Source organism: Parasteatoda tepidariorum, chromosome 1 (genome assembly GCF_982258835.1).
Source record: "Parasteatoda tepidariorum strain Cologne lab strain chromosome 1, Ptep-v5.0, whole genome shotgun sequence".
NCBI classification, from domain to species: Eukaryota; Metazoa; Arthropoda; class Arachnida; order Araneae; family Theridiidae; genus Parasteatoda; species Parasteatoda tepidariorum.
Genome location: NC_141755.1, coordinates 84,602,140 through 84,623,970, shown reverse-complemented (window position 1 = coordinate 84,623,970; position 21,831 = coordinate 84,602,140). Strand labels below are relative to the sequence as shown.

The 21,831-nt window shown below is 28.8% G+C and overlaps 2 protein-coding genes across 2 annotated transcripts in view; both read right to left on the bottom strand.

The window, feature by feature from the left end:
* Positions 1–635: 635 nt before the first annotated feature.
* On the bottom strand, positions 636–6,803 carry LOC147816577 (uncharacterized). Its single transcript, XM_087168025.1, has 5 exons — positions 6,647–6,803; positions 4,651–4,916; positions 4,472–4,568; positions 2,697–2,860; positions 636–832 (listed from the first exon to the last, which is right to left on the bottom strand). Exons 2-5 carry the CDS (start codon positions 4,729–4,731, stop codon positions 797–799), a joined length of 378 nt encoding a protein of 125 aa, XP_087024151.1. The 5' UTR covers positions 4,732–4,916; positions 6,647–6,803; the 3' UTR covers positions 636–796.
* A 1,303-nt stretch (positions 6,804–8,106) lies between these two features.
* LOC107438252 (uncharacterized) overlaps positions 8,107–21,831 on the bottom strand; it is a 31,096-nt gene continuing 17,371 nt past the window's right edge. The window contains exons 13-25 of the mRNA XM_087156882.1: positions 21,636–21,758; positions 20,242–20,442; positions 18,677–18,739; positions 16,212–16,328; positions 14,532–14,672; positions 13,180–13,275; positions 12,965–13,064; positions 11,891–11,970; positions 11,591–11,694; positions 11,353–11,508; positions 8,871–9,001; positions 8,308–8,441; positions 8,107–8,196 (exon numbers count right to left, since the gene is read on the bottom strand). Coding sequence (XP_087013008.1) covers positions 8,107–8,196; positions 8,308–8,441; positions 8,871–9,001; positions 11,353–11,508; positions 11,591–11,694; positions 11,891–11,970; positions 12,965–13,064; positions 13,180–13,275; positions 14,532–14,672; positions 16,212–16,328; positions 18,677–18,739; positions 20,242–20,442; positions 21,636–21,758 — 1,536 coding nt within the window. The remainder of the gene's footprint in view (positions 8,197–8,307; positions 8,442–8,870; positions 9,002–11,352; positions 11,509–11,590; positions 11,695–11,890; positions 11,971–12,964; positions 13,065–13,179; positions 13,276–14,531; positions 14,673–16,211; positions 16,329–18,676; positions 18,740–20,241; positions 20,443–21,635; positions 21,759–21,831) is intronic.

Sequence of the window (21,831 nt, the reverse complement as noted above, 5' to 3'; positions counted from 1 at the left end):
TATGAATTTAAAAAAACATGCTATACTCTAACCAATTACCAAGTTTTAACTTAATAGGTCAATTAGGAGTCGAGTAATTTTGCACTCCAGGTAAAACAATTTGAATTGAGAAAAACAGACATAAACACAAAACTTGAAACAAAATATTTAAGTTGTAGATGATTATACTGTGAAAATGATTGCGTTGTTTTATGTTTCAGTGATTGAGCTTCTGTAATTTTGCGAATTTTGATTGTTATCTTTTACTGTTAAATTTTTCAGAATTAAAAGGTCATAATACAGATTTTTTCAAAAAAAAAAAAAAAAAAAAATCGAGGAAATGTTTATAAAAAAATATCGAGATTTCGACTGCTCTTCTACCTAAACTACAAGAAACCAACCACGCCGAAAAAATGTATGTTAATTTAGAGAAAGAACATTTTTGTGTCCGATTTCGTAACTTAAAATATCGTTTAAACAAATTTATTTGCATATAATGTCCCAAAAATTGTGGTTTCGACATTTTAGTAAATAAAAGCATTTCTGAAACGGTTTCGTGAATCGCAAATGTTACGTTTTCATGTTTCTCAAATTATGTGTGTGTGTGTGGAGTTTGTTGGAAGATAAAAGACAGAGAGTTTTTAAAAGTATACGTGTTTTATTACAAGCGTTTTTGAAAAAAAAAGAAAGAAAAAAAAAGTTTGTTAGATTGAAATTTTGACATTGCAGTCACATCTAATTTCGCTTCTTTTCTTTTTAAAAGATTACTTGTGCTTGAGAGAGAGATATATAGTTTAAAATGCATAATGAAATGAGATCAATCTTCATCGGACTCTGAACTATAGTAAGTTTCCTGCAAAAGAGGGGTGACAAATAAGATAGTAAATTGTGTGCTTATAAAATTATTTTAAATATTACTGCTTCGTTACATAGAAATGACCAATGTCAATTTATGTAGACGTTTAATGTAAGAGATAAAAAGAAGAAGAGAGAAAGTGTGGGAGGGAGAGAGTCTTTTGAGCGAAAAAATAGGTAAATATTCTGCTTCCACTAAAAAAGAATTTTTTTTTTGGATGATTTTAATTTGGGCGTTTAAAGGTAATACTGATTGAAATTTCTGAAATATTGAATTTATCTACTGGAATTTTTAAAATTCTTATTTGCTATCTTCTAATATGGTTATATTTTTTCTTTTCTCTCTAGTCAAAGGGAGGTTTGTGTTTATCGACAAACTTTGGTTAACTCCATCTTATGGTTTAATTTTTTCTTAGTCATTTATAAGGATTTTTTTTTCTCAACTTGTTTTCAACCCGTTGTATGTTATTTAATTTTCTTTTCTTTCAGGATGAATTCGGTAAAACAGGTAAAAATTAAAAAGAGAAGATTTGTCTTTAAACAATTTATTGATTTGAATTTTCATGTAATTTTACATGATAATAATAGATGACGATAATCTTATAACAGTATTGGAAACGCTTTTTATCTCTCCCAAACTTTTTTTATATTTAAAATTTCGATATAAATGCTAAGATTTATATCTGGCAACATATAATCACTCACTCCCTTATTTATTTTATTATATTTATTAATTTCCTGCTACTTTTGATAAACGAACTTAATGAAGATCTTGGAAGAAAAATTTTTTTCTGCAACAATGGATATTCATTATTCAAAATAAAAAAAGAAAAGAAATCCGTGAAAAAAAGAGCTTAAAATTGTTATAACTTTCGAACAAATTGGAACGTTTGAAAAAACTCACCTTATTTTCTGAAATTTAAACATTTCTTTTTTAGAATGTCAAATTTTAAGTCTCATCAATCGTCAATTTTCATCAATTTTAATGCTATTTTGATTTTATAATTGCATTTCTGAGAACTGCAGAGTTACGTGATATTTTACATGATATTTTTTTTTCTTCACGTTCAGTTAATAATTGTAATTATAAAATGTTAATTTTTTTTATTCCTTGCCCATTTTCAATAAATTTTCGTTATTTCCAGTGTCTAAGTCTTGTTGTGTTTGTGCAACAAAACAAAATGCAACGTAAAAAAAAAAAAAAAAAAAAAAGAGAGAGAGAGAGAATATTTTTCGCGAAAAATGCATCTTAAAATGCAGTAAATTACGAACAAATCGGAGTTTTGAAAAAACCTCGATTTAAGTTTAACGATGAAAGAGACCCTCTCAGCACGTCGAGTTTCAATTCCATAGTTGCATCTTTGCGGCTTGTAGACCTGCATGTAATATTTTATTACAAGTTTAATTAATAATTCTCGAACTCATCTCGTTTCTATCGAATGTTATTTTTTTAAAATTCCATTATATGTTTTGCTCGTATCTCTCCACATCATCACAATTTCAAGTTTCGAAGTCTTTTAGTTTTTGAGCAGCAAAACATGTAAAGTTGAGCCCCCCAAAAAAAGAAAACAAAAAACAGTTTCGACGGCTCTTAAGATCTTTTAATGTAGAGAGATAATTACAGAGATACTTACTTTTTTGCTAGCAATCTAAAATTAATAAAATTAACCGAACATATATACAAACACAAATAAAAGTTTTTGGAAAAGTTATATTGCTGTCGAGCATTGAAGCAAATGCCAAAGCTGCTCTTATAGATCAAAGCATTAATTAGATTATTTTTATTTTTGAAAGTAGTAAGCACGTTATGTAATCTTTTAAGAATATTGTAGGAAACAAGGAAATGAATGGATGTAATTTACTTTGAGAGGAAGAGGAAATTGAATGACAGTCTTTTCTGCTACCATCCTTTTACAGTAAGCATGCAATATATTAAGGGTAGGCAATTTCAGTTTGCTCAATGGGATATTCATTTTCATTAAGTCCTCTATCATTTTTATGCTTTCTTCATATTTATTCCTATAAACTGAACAAGAAAGACAGATTATAATTGGAATGGCGTGTTTTGTGATATTACTAAGTTAGGAAAAACAAATTTGTATTAAAATATAGATTTATTTAAAAAAAGAAAAGAAAGAAGAACGCTGTATCTATACAGTTATTGGATAAACTGTGCTCAATAATAATTATTCCACGTGTCGCAATAAATCTCTGTAATGCTTCAAAATATTCTTTTTTGCCTTAAAAATAGTTTAAAAATCATACCCATATTTCTTTTTATTTAGGATATAATAACGTTCACTTTTTTGTAACGGACCGTCTTCCAATAACGTTTCTTGAACTTTTTTTAAAAGAAATATATTTGAAACATTGCTAAATAATTGCAAAGGCTTTTAAAGGAAAAAATTACATGGCGCCATCTATTCACCGGAGAGTTAATTAATCAATTTGAGCAGAGACGACGCACACAAAGGTAAAGTTATATACGAAAATAACGATTGGATTTTAAAATTTTTTTTTTCTTATCGAAGTTCGAATCATATTTAACTAATTGTACCTACTTTTTATCAGACTTTTTTTCTATCAAAAACTTTAGATTTTAATCAATGATGGAACTTTCAACGATGGATGGCAAATGAAGTTGGTATTATTCAATGATAGCATATCGGTATATTTCAATTAATTTTAGAGTTATCATACTGTATTATATTATCAGACGTCAGACTTTTTTCTATTAATATTTAAGCATTGGTATACTGAAATTTTCTTATCCTTTTGTCTGACAATTGTCACGTAAATTGAGACTTTTTTCGAGGTAAAGTGTAAGCACAGAAAATTTCATAGTAATAAACATATATTTTTGACAGAGTTTAATTTTGAACAGAATTTAATTTTGAACAGAATTTTTATAACGTTTAGGCAAAAATAACGAAGATATATGTCAGTAAAATGCAGCTTCACTTATCATTCACTTTTTGTGTGTTTCGTCATTTCAAAGAAGAAGTATGGTTCAACTTTTATTTTCAAGTACTATTCGACAGATTTCGTTCAAATTTTGTACTTTGTTATTTAAATTTACATAGTTTAAAATGCTGTAAAAATTTGCGTACCTTACATTTTAAATCTTTTTTGACCATTAGTTAAATAAATAAAAAGCAATAAATAACTCTAAAAAGTTACTTTTTCCATCGAACTATCTTAGAATAAACATGTTTGATAATTCTGAGCAAAAAGTTTTTGATTCATTTCATTATTTCCATAGCTATGGACGAAATAAGCAAAAAGTAAAAATTAACATTAAGGGACCAAAACTTTAGATTGATCTCTAGCCTAATCTATTAAAACTTTCCACATAGCAGCTATCTTATATATTTTGATCAGGACTAGGATTCCTGATATCACTATCAGGAATCCAAAGCCACTGATAAAAAAACGGGAGTTTATTTAGAGAAAGCAAGTTTTTGTGTCTGATTTTGTAACTTAAAATGTGGCATATTTAAGATTAGTTACTTGAACCATTACATTGATTCCTAAACGTAAAATTACGATCATTAAATTAAAAATTATTCAGGGTATTTGCTTTATTTCCCTAGTGCATTATTCACACACGCACAGACAGCTAAAATAAAAGCCATACCCAGCAAGTCGAAGATTAAGCGATAAGCTTTTATAATTGTTCTACGATCCGAACACTTCTCTTTCAAAATCTGTAAGTATTTTTTGCACATTTCAAACTAAAAAATTGAAATAAACATTAGTATTAATTATTGAAAACAGTAATATTAAATTAGAATTAATTATATCAAAGTTATTTACGTTTTCAGAAGTGCAAATTTTTTCGCTTATCATAAAATTCACTTTCTTGAATGATATAGGTACAGTCTGAAATACAAACATAAAACATTGATTTTATAGAGTTAAAAATATTTAAATACTTTAAAATTTTTAAATGATGAGCATATTTACTTTGAAAATTTCATCAGCTTCTGTATAGTTTTCGTTTATAAAATAATAGGCCCATACAACAGACAAAGGAATGACAAAGTTGATTTCTTGATAATATAAATGGGCTAACTCTAAAGCTAGAAAAATGTTATTAGAATGAATTGTGTTAAGCAATACACTTGTGAATGCTTTTTTTTATACTTTGAATTTTTATATCTATAAAACTGGCCGCATAAGCATAAAATATGATTATGTCATATTTTTAGTTAGTATAAATATAATTTATTAGTATTAGTTGACTGCAATGTTTTGGTGCAACAAGTAGGTTCATACATTATTTTGTTTCTTTAACAAGAAAGGCATAAATTTTATTATGTACAACTTTAATTTTTTGTTCTTGTATGTCAGGCTTCGTGTAAATGGTTTGTTACACCAAATATTTTTTAAGGTAAAAGGACACTGTTTGATATTCCTTACATAGATGTTTGTTAAGGCAAAGAATCATAACTCGGTATTCTCTAATGTGATGAATTCATGAAGGATATAAGTAACTAATAATTCAATATCTGTATGTTATCAGAATTTTATACAGACAGAATTTTTATCCCATTTCAATAATATGCCAAAATCAGTATCCCCGACATGTATTTCAATAAAATTATTGCAGGGAGCTTATTAAAGTCTATACTCATAATATTAACTATCATATGGCTGTAGCTATAGTTATAAATTAGTGTATAGGTACAATAAAATGGCTATATATTGCAAGATTAATATGTTTACAGCATCATCAGGTAGAAAACTGCAGATTCAGCTCTTCAATCTCGAAAATAGTAACGATATAGAAAAAAAAAGGAATTACAAAGTTGAGAAATATCAATTTAGTTTGGATTGACATTAATGATAAGATATGAACGCGTACGAGTTGTTGGTTCGTAATTTTCTATGTGTTGAAATGATTTTAGGGAGAAAAAAAATACGAATTAATAAAAAAGACAGTTATTCTTGATGTTTGAAATCCCTTTTAGGTTCATGCGTCGAAAATAAAGGTATTTTATGCGGGTTTTTTTTTCTTGTCGAAATGTGAACAAGTTAATTTTCTTAGCAGCAATGTCCACAAGATGTCCAGTTGTACTAAATCGTATATACTCGACAAATTTGTAATGCATTAATTTTTTTAACATAGATCATGCCTTTTCAAAGATAGAAATGCCAAAACAGCATTTTTTTGTTGTTAGGTAGAGCCGTAAAAGGTCTAATTTTGCAGATAACAGCCTATTTAATATTTTCTTGATACCGCATAGTAACCAAAGCTACCGACATTTCAAAGTTAAAAGGTTGGATGCGGACTTCGAAAGGTATTCTATATGATGAATTAGCTTTCTAATGTTAATTCGAAACAATTAATTCCATTTTTTCCTTTAATTTATTTTTAAAATGTTGCTAAAAGAAGAGAAACAAAACAGTTGTTAATTGATATCATTAACTTTTGTTTTGCTAAGGAAGAGCTCAATGAAAAAGAACGAAGAAAAAGCAACGCTATACAATTCAAATATATTTAAAAGTTTTTGAAAGAGCTATGCATGGTTTACATAAAACTAGAATTTCTTAAGCACTTTTTCTTCAAATAGATTCTATCGAACGCTTTTTCAATAAAAAAGTATGTAAGAAAAGAATTGAAGTTATAACTGAACTTTGGATTTCTTTATTAAAGTCAAAACAATACGTTTGTTCTTCGTGTTAAAATTATATTTTAATTTTATTAAGATTGAAAATGATGTGCGAAACATAAAATTTTATAAATAAATACTATTAATTACTATAAATACCATAAATAAGCATCAACGAAAAAACATATTTTTCATACCTTCTATAGTTAATTCTGGTTCGTTCAATAATTGTAAGAAACTTTTAACAGAAAATAACGTATTTTTTATAGAAACGCGCCTCTGGAGCTCTCGGAGATAGTGCTTTCCATAATTCCTGAATGAAAGAATGAGAAAGATATGATATTATTATTGCCAGTATTGCTCGTGGAAAGCACATACTGCAAGTCTTATTTTTTGTACATTAACAAAAAAATAAATAAACAAATAAAATAAATAAATAAATAAATGCTTGTCTTTAAATTTTTAATTTTTTTCTTAAATTTTAGATGTGAAGTTTTGATATTACTGTTAATTTAAACATTTCAACTAATTGTCTACAATTGTTCTAGAACGATTTCGAAGCGTAATATCGAAAAAATGATCTACACCACCTTTAAATTTGAACAACGTATCCAAATCAGGTGCTAGAGGATCATATTATTTGATGAGGATCATATTATACTAAGATGATGATAATATTATACTATAGATGATATAATACTAAGATGATTATTTTAAAGCTCATGAAGCATTGTTAGATGAAGGGCTCATAAAATTTTTAAAGTTTAAAAAAAATGTTTAAGAACTTATTCCCAATTCAATAAGTGCTTCGCTGTTAGTTAATCTATTATATATTTTGCTGGACTTTTTTATTTGGTAATGACATTTCAATTCTCATGGGACAGGGCAAGTTCATTTTACTTCTTTTTTTTTTAATGATAGAAGAAATGCTTTTATCTGTGGAAAATTACACTTTGCATTTATTTCAATTTTTGCAAATTTTATTCTAATTTAAGAAATTTCTACTTCATTAACTCTTTCACATTGTTTTTCTACTTTTTTCTATTTTAAATAAACTTGAATAGGTTATGAAATTTGCGTATTAAAATATAAAAGTTCATTTATTTTCATAAAATTAGAAAGTTTTGCACAATACTATGGCTTTTATGAAATCATTTTAAACTTTATTTTATCAACGTTTAGCAATAATAAAAATGATTAATAAACGAAATATCTATTCAATTCCAGTAAAATCCGGTATACATTATTTATGGCTACCATCTATTACTAAGAATGTTCTTCTAACATTTAGTTCATATGCTTTCATAGTCTGTCTAGGTAAGATCTATTTTGAATAGTAGAAACTTTTTTTCTACAATCCAAAATAATTTTTTTTTTTAAATAAAAGAAGTTTTTACTGTTATTATAGTATGTAAAAATAAATATAGGGCCTAATCGCTTTTATAAACTAACAAAGAAACTTTTCACAAAACGAATTCAAATAAATTATATTAATATTCGGGAAAAATTGTTCTTTTTATATAAATATACATTACTCAAAAAATATTGAATTAATTGATTGATTTATTAAATTATTAAATGATTGTTTAATTAAAAGATTAAAGGATAGATTGAATCGAAATTGATGTTCCTGATTTTGTTTGTTTGTGACTTAAAATTATGTATACCTTTGCTGACGATTTTCTACGGCAGCAGCTAATGCTGCTCCCATATCACAATTCGTACTGTCACAAAAAATAAATTCTACCTGAAATGGAAGATTCGGAATAAAATCCCATGAAATTTTGAAAAAATAACAACCAAAAATAATATGTTTCATTATATAATAATAAAATGATAAATGAATAAACTGTAATACTTCTTTTTCTGGCGAGAGAGTTGCTAGGCATTTTTCTATCTTCTCTCTATATTCCAAACATTCTTTGATGAAAAAACTGTGAATAAGCACAACTGCACACTTCTTATTAATTCTTTCCAAAAGGGAGCTCAAAACTGCAACATATAGAATAGAAGAGGATAATTATTAGTTATTAAAATAATAGCTCTTAATTGAATTGAAAGATATAAAAGCGAGGCGTATAAACAACTCACGTTTGATGACTCATGAACTGATTTTTAAAGAACATTTTTTGCTTTAGTTTGTTTTGAAATTTAAAGATAAATTATCCTCAAAAATATTGTATTGAATAATTATTCCAACTAAATGATTATATATGATAGACATAATGAAATATAAACATAATATTTATGACAGACATTTTTAATGATCTCAACACATTGAACATATATTCCATACTTAATTTTCAGATATTTCCTTTATACATATATTGTTACACATAGAGAAAACGGATTCGAACATTCATGTGGATTGAGAAGTTGAAAATGTCTTAGATAAAATATTTAAGGAAAACATGCACTTACAAATTGAAGTTAACAACGCTCCACGAGTGAGTACTGTATCAATAATAATAGAGATTGTCAGTGCATCATCATATTTTGGATGACCAGACTCAACAGGTATAGATTCCAGTTTAGTATTTATATCATTGGAGCTACATTAAACAAAACGGAATTAGAATTAAATATAATAGCATTATAATAGACATGGTGAGTAGCGCTTTTAAAAAGTGCTTAAAGGTACTTATTTTCGATTTTCGTTTTTTAAAAGCCCTTAAAGGTGCTTTTTTCATTGAGTGTTTTTAATAAATGCTTAATTTTCCCTTTTCGAAATAAGAATTCTTTCTTTTTTATGTCGATTTTACTTTTCACGTTGTTTTATACAACGTTTTAACAATTCATTCGACCACAATCCATTTTGGCTTACATTCGATCTGTAGCGTTTAAAAGCGACAATCATTTTACATATTTGATAAAATACTTCGAATACCGCAGGTGCGTCTACTGAGATGGGTTCGATGAGATTCTTGCGCTCTCATGTGCGACTCTGCTGCATTTTGCAGATATTCTCAATTTCAGGCTTCATTTCTCACCCTCTGATATCGAACAGAAAAATCCCTTGATCATTTTATAATGGCTAATATAACCAAGGAAAAAGTTCTCTGTCAGAATCTAGTTATTTTACATCTGAAGTCTTTGAAAATTATTTCGCAGTTTGCTAATGCATATAGTGCTTAAAAATAGTTTTTGAGTGTTTAAAAAGTACTTAAAAGGTGCTTATTTCTTGTTGAAAGATTTGGCTACGCACCCTGATAGAGACCGTAAATTTCAATAGTATTACATAACGAATTGTTACTTGTTTTTTGTTGTTTTGTGTTGTGGAGTGTTGAACGTGTTAATATCAATTCAACATTCATATTTGCAAATAAATATGCAATTATTATAAGCAGATAAGTATATTATTACGCAATTTATAATGTATAATTGATTAAAAATGCAATCATTATGATGAATAATGTAATATGATGTAATCTTATGGCAATAGGGACAGTCAACTTCAATATATGACATTGGAGAACGTTAGTGCCCGTTTACGTGATCGAAAGACCAAATCATAAAAGAGCGTAATCCCGTTCAGCGTATATAAAAATAGATTTAATCCATAATTTACGAATATTTAAATATTTTCTTAGGTAACTTTACCGTCCATTATGGTAATGGTTATTCGAAAATTCCTTTTTTTGAAATTTATAACCTCTATAACGACACATTTAGTAAAAGTACATTTAACGGAGTGTAGTTCTCGTCCTTCGTTCTGAAGAATCACGATAAAATAACCAGATTGTCATCAGAGTTTACTATTCCTTTTACCATTAATTTGGTAATTTTGAGAGTTTTTGATGTCTATGCCTCTAATCAAATAGAATGGGAATAGAGTTTTCAATCTTTTTACCCTGCTATGGTTTATTTAAAATGGCGATTTATCGAAATGATTGATTGGAGTTAGATGACGGTTAAATGTTTATTTTTCCTAATATATTTCTTAATTTTATAACTGGGAGAAAAGGGTCATAATTGATGCTTTCAAATGTTTAATTACAGAGTTTTATATTGAACTCTGATAGATTAAGCCGTGGTGTCTCTTTTTACGTATTTTTTATGGTGAGAGTCATTTATTTATGCGCATACACATGCAGTTTTGTTTGAAAATACAAAGAAATTTGAATTTGAAGAACAGCTAGCACAAGTTTGAGAAATATAGCACGAAAATTCTTGCTTATGGTGGGAGCTCCATGCTTCAGAATGTTTACCAGAATAGCGATACAGCATGGCGAGAAAGACACTTATGGATTTATTGCAAGTTAAAAAACGTTAATGGTGTTCCCATGACCGACGGGTATTGCCTTACTGTTTAATTAACATTAATTCCCGCAGTAATTTTTTTAACGACTAAATTATATTTTGAATTACTCTTAAATACGAAAGTAATAGCATAATAAGCTGGTTTTTGCGTTGTTTTAAAGTTAGTTAAAATTATAACATCAAATTATAGAGAACTGTAAAATTTATGATTTTTAAATGATTAAAGAATAATTTACCTAACACCGTCAGTATTGTTTCTTTTTCTCATCATTATTTAAAAACTAAAGTGAAATAAGAAGATTGAGGCAATACTATAATAAGCTATACTTTTCCCAAAGTGACATTTATTTTAAACTGCTTTTTAGTATTGTTTCTAGATAGGTACAAAAGTTAAAAACACGATAAATTAAATCGTGGAGTTCATTCCACCAAAATTAGCATTTGAAAATGCAACTCATTATAATATTGCTTCATGTTTTTCAAATAAAGAATGTATTGCTACAAGTAATACATTCGTATTTTTAAGAAATCATTAATTAACCATATTTAGTATAACTAATTAATTTTTTTAAGGCTTACATTACCTAAATTATAAATGATTTGGATTTTATGAAATCAATTCAATTTAATAAAACGTTTTTACCTCAGAAAACGTTGAATCGTTTCAAAGGGAAGACTCACTTCTTCCGACAAATTCTGCAAGTTGCATTGTTTGCACACTAATTTCAGATGATGTAGTTCTAAAATGGTGACTCTTATTTGTTCAAGCAAGCCAAAATCACCGATTAAAGTTTCAAAGCTACAAAATAAAAATTTTCTTATCATTTATAAATTCTTGAAATTTAGTTGTATCAGAAGAATAAAATTATTTTTCTACCTACAGAGAGCAATTAGACGATGTGGAAACCATCCGATCAAACTCTGTTGCCAACGAATCTAAGTTTTCGTCAAAAGACAAGTCTTGTAAGCCGACATCGATTGCCATCTAAATTATCAAAACATTAAATAAAATTTCTTTTTTGAATGAATTAATTTTTCTTCAGATTTCAATGTTTAAAGCGTAATTACTATTTCATTAATTAAATTAATCTAATTCTTTCCCTTTAATTATATTATTATTAATATGCTATTTATTCATAATAATATATTATATAACTTCCATCTAATCAAATGTTTCTTACTTCGTGTAGATCTGAAGAAAGTGGTGTCCATTTGGAAATTTTCTCAGTTTCCTCAAAATATACTGCTCCGAAATTACAACCTAAATCCCAAATAGAAGTAAAATTGAGAAATCTAACTTCAATTGAAATAGTTTAATTAATTTCTTAAAATGTGATTTCTGAATCATTAACATAAAACTAAATTTTATTCATAATTGTTTGTTTTATATTGTTGTTTATGATAGTTGAAAGTATTAAAGAATGATAACATTAATACCTAAGAGTAATAAATGAATATAAATGCATGAATGAGTAATTGATGCATATTTTTAAAAATGCCTTAGTTTTTGCATACATTACTTCTGTAGCTCAGTTAATATTTAATTTGGAATAGTACATAAAAAATATAATATACTAAAAACAATGTAGTAAAAAATGTAATACATATTAAAAATGTTGATATTGATGTATAAAGAGATGAATAATTGGTCAATAGTAGGCAGTCTATTGGGATTGGGATGTGTTCTTTAGTGTTAGAGAATAAGCCCTACGTTTATTAAAGAAGGGGATGTGTTTAGTTAGTTATATTACATTTGTAAAAAAATAGAGCCAAATAATTACAATATCCAAAAAAATTCAATCGCAATTCCTTAATTCTAGAGCTTATACCATTTTTCAATTGAAGATTTTGGGAATAAAATTTGGAGTATTCAAACAATAGTGGGAGTTTTTTCTTAAGTATAAACTTTTGAACTGCGTTGACATTTCTTAATATTATTAGATAATAGCGTAATAGTATAACGGAAATAAGATCATCATGATATGTCATTTAAAATATCAAGCAATTTTACCATGACATGAACAATAATGATCTAATACATCATTTAAGAAAAACTATTTAGTTCATTTTTGTCGAATAAAAAATGTTGCTCATTCTCTAGGCAACATATCAATGTATATGTATTTTTTATTAATGAGGTTACACATGAATATTTAATGAGTTATGGAGCATATATAAAATAACTTAAATAGAGTATAATTTGAGCAAATACAAAGTAACTTTTTATTATTGACTATTCAATTTTATTAATTTACCTAAATTGAAAGCAATATCACAGTTGGAGTTTAGATATGATCCTAACATAAGTAAGCTGGTATTACTCTGTAATACAGCAGAAATATCAAAAGCTATTTCCTGAAAGAAATTCAAATAAAACAGAACAATAGAAAATAGTTAGAAATATATGCATTCTGTTTCAAAACAAACTAAAAATTTTTTTAAAGAATAAAGACAAAGAGCAAAAGCCTACCTTTTTGTCTTTCGAAGTTTGGAATTCGTTATTGAATGTTAAAGAAAATCCGTATTCAGCAGCAGCATCGAACTCTTTTTCGATATAACCAAAAACCTAAAAACGAACTATGATATTAGATTGATTCAGTGGCGTACGCAAGGGAGGGGTTTAAACACCCCCCTTGAGCTCAAACAAAATGGCAAAAATAAAAATTTTAGTAGAAATTATGCGAGCTATTATTTTTTAAGACTATATATTTTTTTTAACCTTATGCCTGCTTTTTTTTTCTCACGGTATTTCTCAGAATACTGAAAAAGCATTTACTATAAGGGTTGTACTTTTGAAGCCAAATTCACGTGATACTGTTATGGACTGGTTCCTTTCTGTCCTGCCAGTATAGTTTTCGAGACTGGCTGTCATTCGCGAGATCTTTACGCGATGATTCTGGAATCCTAGACGTTCTGTCGTCTTTGAGACAATTCGAGAATTTCGGAGACGCGGTGAAAAATTATATAAAAGGGGGAACGGACTACAGTGGAATTAGTTAGTCAGACTAATAGTTATCTCTACCGCTTGTCTTTCGGAGCTTGTCGCTAAATTAGTTTTGTTTTGTCTTAACAAAAAGTTCATTCAATCGCCGAACCCGCCGTCACCAGTATTTCGACTAGTGACGAAATCAGTAACAATACGAGTACCAGAGATACTGTGCTCGTTGAAGTTATTCATTCCAGCTCAAAACTTTGAGATCGTAGCATAGCGGATATTTCTGTGCCAATATATACATATCTTTGCTGTTCTTGGATCTTTAGGATTTAACAATTTTTAACGCAAGAATTTAGCAATTTTTAATTATTTTGAGAAAAAATCACGATCCGAAATTAGTGAGGTGACAGCATCTAGTACCAATGTAAGTTTTTCTGTTGTACAGAAATGTGATACTTCCGTTGAAGAAAACGTTTCTAGCATAACAAAATCTGATGAATGTGAAAGTGGCCCTCAAAGTGTTACTTTCCACCCATATGACATTAAACTTTTTTCAGAAAATATTACATTATGTTATTAAACTTAAAAAATCAAATCAAAATTTAACTAAACAATGTTGTCTAAGTAAGAAGTCAAAATTGTCTAGCTGTCTAAATTAGGGAAATAGTGCTTTATAACAGATTCGAATTTCTTTTAGTAGTTTCAGAAAATTATGAACACCCTCCTTGAAAAAATTCTGCGTACGCCACTGGATTGATTCATGAAACTTAAATTATATATGTATAGAAACATTTAGAACAGACGTAAACATTAAAAATAATAAAAAAATATTTAAAAAAAAGTTAAAGATTTTAAAAAACACAAAAAGAAAAGTTATATCGTTATACCTTCGTTAGTGTCTGAATTTCTCCTTCGTATAATTTTAGAAGATGACCAACAACTCCTTGCAAAGCAAATGACTGTGGCACAGCTAGAGGAATGTGACCTTCTAACTTTTCCATCATTGTTCCAGTCAAATACGTTAAATTCTAAGTTATTGAAAATGTACATATCAGTTTTACAGCAGGTGCAGATAATAACAATTAATCATGTTAGAGTTGATATATATTTTCGTATATTATTTTTTTCATTGTTGATTAGGCGCAGTCCTATAAACGTTACTGAGAAAGTATAAAGTGTAGACATTCTGTAGAATACTCGGGCAAAGTATAAAATGCCTGGCCTTTTTATTCCAAGAAAGAAATATTTAATCTGTTAAACATTTCATTTTTTCTCTTTAGTTGGCTTTACATATCCTTTCAAAGCATTTTATATAATGCCAAATTTGCAGTTACCAGTAATGCACAAAGTCAGAATGATAAAAAAAAGAATATTTTGTTAAAAAATGCTCATTATTGGGAATAAAGCGTTCTTGTTAGAGATCTAACAAAAACAGAGCTTGAAAAATTATTCTATCTTTATAATTTAATAAATGCCTGGTGACTGACAGTCCGATTTTATGCTTGGTCAGTTTATCTCTTAACGTTGCGTAGAATCGTTTCGGCATTTGAAATATTAACGATTTCATACTTGGACGTGCAATTTCAGGTATATGTATGTATAAATTGCATGCGTATTCTATAAAATGTCTGAATTCTATGCCGGCAGTATAAGCATATAATAGAAAATAATAAATATTTAATTATTTTTGTTCTGGCTATAGTCTTTTTGATGAGTTAAATGTTACTTGAAAATTAATTACAATTTTTTTTCTTCAGTTTTCGGGCAGAAAAAAATAACACATGAATATGAATGGCAAAGTAATGTCATTATTTATTTTTTTGAGTTTCTTAAAAGCTGATTAAATGTAAAGAATTACGGATCAAATTACGGTATGAAGTACCAGCATTTAGGGTTCATCATCCGCAAAATCTATTCTACCATAAAATCTATTTTACCATAATATATTAAACCGTAAATTTTACAATAATATTTATTTAACTAGTGTGATTCTGGGACTTTGCGGTAATTATTATTGTAAAAATTACAGTATATTAGGTTCTTTTTTTCCGTGAAGGTTCCGGTAACAATGGATTTTTAAGGGAAAAAATTACGGGCACCCTACGAACCGGTATTTATTATCGTAATTTGATTCAATAACTCGCAAAGTTATTGAATTACAAATGTTCTTTACAGATAACTTTATTTCAATATTCTTTTTAAAATTAAATAGGCAAAAAATGCGGAAATTTCGTATTTATAGTATAAAATTGAAGCATCATTAAATTACAATTAAACACAGTTTCAAAAATTAATAACTTTCAATGATTTTTTTAACTGGGAGCTACGGCACCCGGAGATACGGTACATATTCGTTCGCATGATTTTAAATATAATAAATCCTTCTTTCAATGATTTTTCGCAAAGAAAATTGCACATAGAGAACTTTGAGCAAGTATCGTTAGCAAGTATCTTTGAGCAAGTATCAGAAAAGGTATCGTTATTCAAAACAAATTACATTTGGAAACAAATAAATTAGAATAGTAACATTACCGACAAAATTGTTAATTATGTTAAGTTAAACTTACTTCACTCAAAAAGGTGGTTTGCTTTGTCTTAACTATGAACGGAAGTGCAAATGTATTCAAGAAGTCTGTAAATAGTTTAACGTCAGGAAATATCTCTTCATAAGGTATGTTATACTCCTAGAAAATACGTTTACAAGTCTAGTGTACTTTAAAAAATTAATGAAATAAATTTTATTGGATTATAAACTATTAATAATGCCAGAAAAATTGGGAATTCAAATTATTAAGCCTAAACATAGTTTTAATCATTAGGATGAAGTTTGGATTTAAAATTTCCTTCAAGTGATTAAAATTAATTTGCATTCATTCAATTTGCAAACATTGGAATAGCTAGCTGCTGAAATCTTTCAGGTGAGATATTTTTTCACCTTACTTTTAAATTTTTTTTTTACCTGTTTTTTTTTTCTTTTCTTTTTAAAACAGAGTTATTGATGATTTTGAAGTACCCATAAAGTCAATGTGTTAAGCCATAAATCTAACATTTTACGTCATAATGACGTAAAAAGTACTATTGTAAGAAGGATAATAATTTATTAATGCTTAAGTAATGCTATCACATAAGTCAAAAAAATTCATATTTCCATGATTATAGTTTAAAATTAAGAACTTCGCATTATGAATGAAGTTAAATAACAATTTTTCAATTGAACATAACTCGCCTACTTTTTATATTCTGACAATCAATCGATGCATTTATGTTCTACGTCTTTTATGTAGCAAATTTTTTTTGAAGAATAACTAGTTTGGAAATTTTTCTAAAAAATATAATAATTAAAGAACAGGTCAAAATTTTTAAAGTTTTTATGACTTCAAGGCTGGGGCTCCCTTAATAATAAAAATATAATGTATCTTAACAACAAAAATAGTTGCTGTTTTTGTTGTTGTTGTAGTTAATTTACGTCGCACTAGAGCTGCACAATGGGCTATTGGCGACGGTCTGGGAAGCATCCCTGAGGATGATCCGAGGACATGCCATCACAATTTTGATCCTCTGCAGAGGGGATGGCACCCCCGCTTCGGTAGCCCGACTACCTACACGCGAAGTCGAGCCCTTTACGGTAGAACAGTTTAACGAGGACCAGTACCGCACACCCTCGGTCCCTACTCAGACTAATCTAAGAGATCACCCACCCACACACTGACCGCAGCCAGTGATGCTTGACTTCGGTGATCTGCTGGGAACCGTGTCTTAACGATCACTTCACTGCGGGATCAAAAATAGTGGCAAATATTTTAAACCCCAAGTGATGCAGGGAAACAACACAGATCATTTCTTGGTGTTAGTTGAAGTGATGTAAGACCAGGGGCCCTATTACCAACTCATCGAAATTTATTCCGCCTGGAAACGATTCCGATCGGAAACTAGCTTTCATCGGATTGCCAATTTCGTAAAACTCACTTTGCCGTAACATGAGCATATCGGAATCCGGAATCGAAATCGCCATTCCGTACGATTCCGGTGAAATTGAAGTTTGCAGGCGGGGCTAACTTTGACCAATTAGAAAATTATTATAATTCTAATTTATTAATCTGGCAACGATATGTTTGTATTCTCTACTTGTATGCGAGTTAAAATCGCATTAACTTAGAACTGAAAGCTTAAAAATTCATACATTTTCAACAATTTTGTGTTCTAAAAGCCAAGTTTGTGTTTATTTGAAGTATAGAGAGTAGTGTAGAGTGAAATTACAACGTAGTGTTTTCAAATGGCTTCACGTACAAAAATTAATATTCGCTTGGAAACAATGATTGTGGAATACCTAGAAAACAATCCAGATTAAAATAAAGGAAGCCTTACCGGCATATCTGGCGTAATTACCACTATAAAAATTAAATACCAAATCACTACTATATAAGGCATGTTAACTTGCATCCATCTTAAAGTACCTTTAGATAGTTGAAGGTTAACACAGTCGATAGTTATATCTCCACACATGCACATTTCAAACAATATTGGAAATTCTAATAGCTAACTTTGGTAATTCCTTTTTTTAGCTAAGATTCTATTGTTTTTTGTACATTTAAAAAGGGGTGCGCAGTAAATCTACCTCCTCCTGGTGCACCTTGGTAACACTTTGCGGCTAAAAGATCTGCAACTTAGCATTCTGTCCTGCTTTGCGCAAGTCTTCTCTAGCCGAGCGATATTGGGAAGCCCGAGACCTTTTGAATTAATGGACTCGAGTTACTGCATTATGTTTACCATCTTGTATTTCACTTTTTTTATTGTGCTGTAACTACTGTCCAATAAATTTGCCATTGGAAATTAAAAAAAGTTTTTTTTAAACTTTTTTTGGCGAAATAATACAATGAATAAAATATTTTTAAATGCTTAAGGGGAATTGCTTAATGAATCAAAATCTATACTAGCTGTAAAGAAACCTCATTGTGTATTACGATACATAATGGTAATATAATTAATAAATTAAAGCAGTTACGTAAAAATAAGTATTCAAAATGCATCATACCTTTAAAGTAACTTGCGTTGCAGAAGACTTTTTCAAACTGGCATATTCCATAGCACGGATTGTCTGTAAGGAGTGGTTTTGCACATCGAATAAAAAACTACACTTCATGTTTAGATGATATGAAATTAACGTATTTAATAGAAATCAATGATTAAAAAATTAGTACGGATCAAAGTATTTATAGCAAACAAAAATGAAACTTCTATAAACACTAAAATGATTTTCTTAATGTAGTATTTAATTACAGTCCCAGATATGTAGGTAATTTATTTTCGTCGCACTAGAGCTGCACAATAGGCTACTAGCAACGGCCTAGGAAACGTCCCTGAGGATGATCCGAAGACAGGCCATCGCAATTTTGATCTTCTGCTGAGAGGATGGCTCACCCACTTTGGCGAAGTAGAGACCTTTAGAATAGAACAGTTTAGCGAGGACAAATATCGCGCACACTCGGTTTTAACGCATGCTGATCAAAGTGGTCACCCACCCGTACACTGAAGACAGTCAGTGATGCTTCTACTGAGAACTAAGTCTTTGCAATCAATCCACTGTGAGACCTACACTCCTAAGAAAACCGTGGCCGGTATAGCCTGGTCGGTAGGGTGCTGGGCCACTGTCCGAGAGTTCGTGGATTCGAACCCCGCCGGTCGAAGACTCCCCGTGTAGTTGGTAACTTAAAATTCTGTCGAGTCGCAAAGTCCTCCATGTTCCCATAACAAATCAATACCTCTGGGGGTACTAGATTGGAGATCGATCGTTCTCTGATTCAGGTCAAAATTACCATCTGTGGATGAATGAATGGATGTATGAGTGGGTCCGCCTTATAAACAGATGTGACGTATGATGTGGCAGAAGTCGAATTCTTGGTAATAGATGATTCCTCCGAAAAACAAGAAACGCACAGTCTGCCTTAAATTTGCTCGGTTTCACAAAGTAGACTTACCAGTGTGGCAAGTGGCATTAGAACCAACCACAAACCAGAAAACCGTTTTGATGATAGACCATAATACCAGTTTATTGAACCATAAAATTTCACAAATTTTTTTACGTGACCTCAATAAATTGATCCACATTTCCCTTGGAGTAGAATCATAGTACTGCATCATCAAATTTAAGATGCATGATAGTATGATTCAACTTAGTTACATATTTTAAAACAGAGCTTTTTGTACATCATACATAAAAGTGAAGCGTTAACAAGTTTGTCATGCATTTTTTGTTTGATATAATACTAAAGTTTATGATTCAATTTAAAAATGTATTACCAGGAAATCAGGAAAAATTTATTTTAAATAATTTAGAAATTTAACTAGTTCATAATGTAACTAGATTTATAGTAAAAAGAGCATTTATATATATTTTATTTGAGTTTAAAATAAGGATTGTTTAAGAAAGTTAATATAATTTTTTGCGAATTGTTTTCATAATAGTATAATAGTACAAGATATGTTTCTGCCAATATAGTTCCCTATAAAATCTTAAACTATCTTAACATATGAAAGGCATTACGTAATAAAAATTTTTTAATGTAATGAGCTCATTATGTAAAAACATGCGCAACATACTTCTTGTTTCCTATAAATTTGAAGCTCCTCCTCGAGCCTTTTCTTTGAATCTAGGATCACTTTTTCAATTTTCTTCTTCATTAAAGACACATTCTTTTCCATTTGTTTCAACTTCGCCCATTGTAGTATTTCTATTTCTTCTTCTTTCAGGCTGATGGCAACATCAAAGAGATTTTCCAGCTTTACAGTAATTTTTGCTTTCTGTATTATAAAAATTGCAATACTATAATAATTTTGCAACACAATAATAATTTCTCAAAAACTATCATAGTGTTAAATTTATTTTCAGTACTGTTAAGTTAAAATAATAGCTATAAATAGAGAAAACTCTATTATTAAATATTGAAATTTATGAGCTTCGTTATGAAAACTTCCTCCTTTTTAAGGAATTCATAATATGTACGATAAAAGAAATTCTGTTAAGTGAAATGACTCTTAAGCGATATAAATTGATGTCAATTGAAAAAAATCGCCTTACTCTGTAAGACATTTCTCGGAAAAATAGTTAAATAACAATTTTTTTAATTGTTATTTCACCATATTCAAATAAAACAGTCAAGTAACCATAAATAAGGTGATATTTAAACTGTTAACTGTGAGAAATCGCTTATTAACTACTTTCACCTAATGTGATTAAACAACTAGAATTTTTTTGCACCAACTAAGTCCACATAATGAAGCCATGTACTTAGTTCCTTGAAACTGAGCACTCATAGCCGGGAGGGCTAATCAGTCTCATGACCAATAAAATGGGGGGGGGGTCAAGTATTTAATGGACATTATATTTTATTTTTAACTTATATTTCTACATTTTGTATAATGAATAATGATTAATTTTTATGATAACTTATGCCTCTCTTTTAATCTCTAGTTCAACGCAGAATGTAGACACCAAGCTAAATGAAAATATGCCACCCTTTGATTAAGGAAATTACCAATTTCTTTTATTAACAAATGTCTTTGTTTCAATTTAGTTCAAAAATTTAAGTTTGATTTTAATTCAAAAAAAAATTAAGAAAAACCAAAATGTTTAATACATTAGTTGTTAAATTTTAAAACAATTATTTTTCGTTATTAAGCTTCAATATTTCATTTTTAGTGTGGACAAGATGTAGAAGATAGTAGAAATAATGCATTAAAATAATTTTTAGCTAATTTAATTTTTTTTAGGAAAAAAAAACATTACATGAAATATAATTTAGATTCATACTTAAGATAATTATATTTTTTAAAATAATGAAAAAAATTTCAAATTTTACTTGGACAGATGCTAGTCAATTTTTTTCAAAAGCTTAAGATTTGAATTAAACCACACAACTTCATAAATAGAAGAACCCTTTAATTTAATAAAAATGACTAGTAACCTAAAGTTAATTAGAACCAGAATTTCCTACCAGAAATTCCTTGGCCAGATAATTTTCAACATCTTTAGGGCCGACAGAAACTTCTTCTTTCCCTTTTTTCAGCTCAATGATATCATGATATAAATTTTTTAATGAACAAAATATCTGAGATTCCTAGAACATAATAGATAAGTAAAAGCAAGCATTAAAAAAAAAGGTCAATTTTTAATCTGATGTTAATCTTTTG